The sequence below is a fragment of the Etheostoma spectabile genome, chromosome 16 (genome assembly GCF_008692095.1).
Source record: "Etheostoma spectabile isolate EspeVRDwgs_2016 chromosome 16, UIUC_Espe_1.0, whole genome shotgun sequence".
In the NCBI taxonomy this organism is placed as follows: Eukaryota; Metazoa; Chordata; class Actinopteri; order Perciformes; family Percidae; genus Etheostoma; species Etheostoma spectabile.
In genome coordinates this window covers 728,560-729,601 of record NC_045748.1, presented here as the reverse complement: position 1 = coordinate 729,601, position 1,042 = coordinate 728,560, and the positions used below count along the sequence as shown (strand labels likewise).

Below are 1,042 nucleotides of genomic sequence, written 5' to 3'. Positions count from 1 at the left end.
GAGAGAGAGAGAGAGAGAGAGAGAGAGAGAGAGGAGAGAAAGGGACTTTCTTTCAATTTGTCACGTTTTTCTAACACAACAAACACATACATGCCAGCTCCCAAACTGTTTCAGCAGTGAGTCTAACCTGCTTTGCAGATCCACTCCAAGTACCCGGTGAGCTCTCTCTCAATCTGCTGCTGCCTCCGGAGCTTCAGGAACTCCTGCCTCTTCTCCACACGCTCTCTTTCTTTAGCAAATTCTCTGTCAAAACATATATACAGGTATTCTCTACACACTGGAAGATTACACGGACACTTTTATCATATTTGGCATTATTGACTTGAAAAAAAAATGTTTTGGTGTCATACATGTGCCAACAGAGTACCTGCACACGTACATTCACAGAAACAAACAGGATTACGTTTATTACAAATACAACTCATATGTGAGACACTGCATCATGGGAATGAAGGAAATGGTTTGAGGTTTTATCTGAAGGACTTTTAACTGTGGAGTTCTGATGACTGCAGGGCAGCTGAGAGAAGAACAAGGGCCTTTGGCAAAGCCGTTAGCAAATACTTATAAAAAAAAGTATACACACTGAAATGTGTGGGTGCAGAGGAAAAGCAGTGGAGTGTGATGTACTGACGTGACAGATCAGACATGTTTCACATGTAGGACTTATGACAGCATACTGTACAGTGGGGCTCAAAAGTTTGGGCGCCTCAGGGAAACATTTGTATTAATGTGCATAAAGAAGCCAAGAAAAGATGGAAAAATCTCCAAAAGGCCTCAAATGACAGATTAGACATTTGTATAATGTGCCACAAAAAGTTAGATTTTATTTCCATCATATACACTTTCAAAATAACAGAAAACAAAAAAATGGCATATGCAAAAGTTTGGCCACCCTGCAGAGTTTATAGCATGCACCGCCCCCTTTGGAAAGCTGAGACCTGACAGTGTCATGGATTGTTCTCAATCATCGTCTGGGAAGACCAGGTGATGTCACTCTTAAGGTTTTAAAGGCCCAGACTCATCTGACCTTGTCCCAACAATC

General features: G+C 41.6%; 1 protein-coding gene across 8 annotated transcripts in view; it reads right to left on the bottom strand.

Moving 5' to 3' along the window:
* cacna1bb (calcium channel, voltage-dependent, N type, alpha 1B subunit, b) overlaps positions 1–1,042 on the bottom strand; it is a 300,576-nt gene that overhangs the window by 135,171 nt on the left and 164,363 nt on the right. For all 8 annotated transcript variants that reach the window (XM_032540360.1, XM_032540362.1, XM_032540361.1 and 5 more), the window contains one exon: positions 128–243. In XM_032540360.1, coding sequence (XP_032396251.1) covers positions 128–243 — 116 coding nt within the window. The remainder of the gene's footprint in view (positions 1–127; positions 244–1,042) is intronic.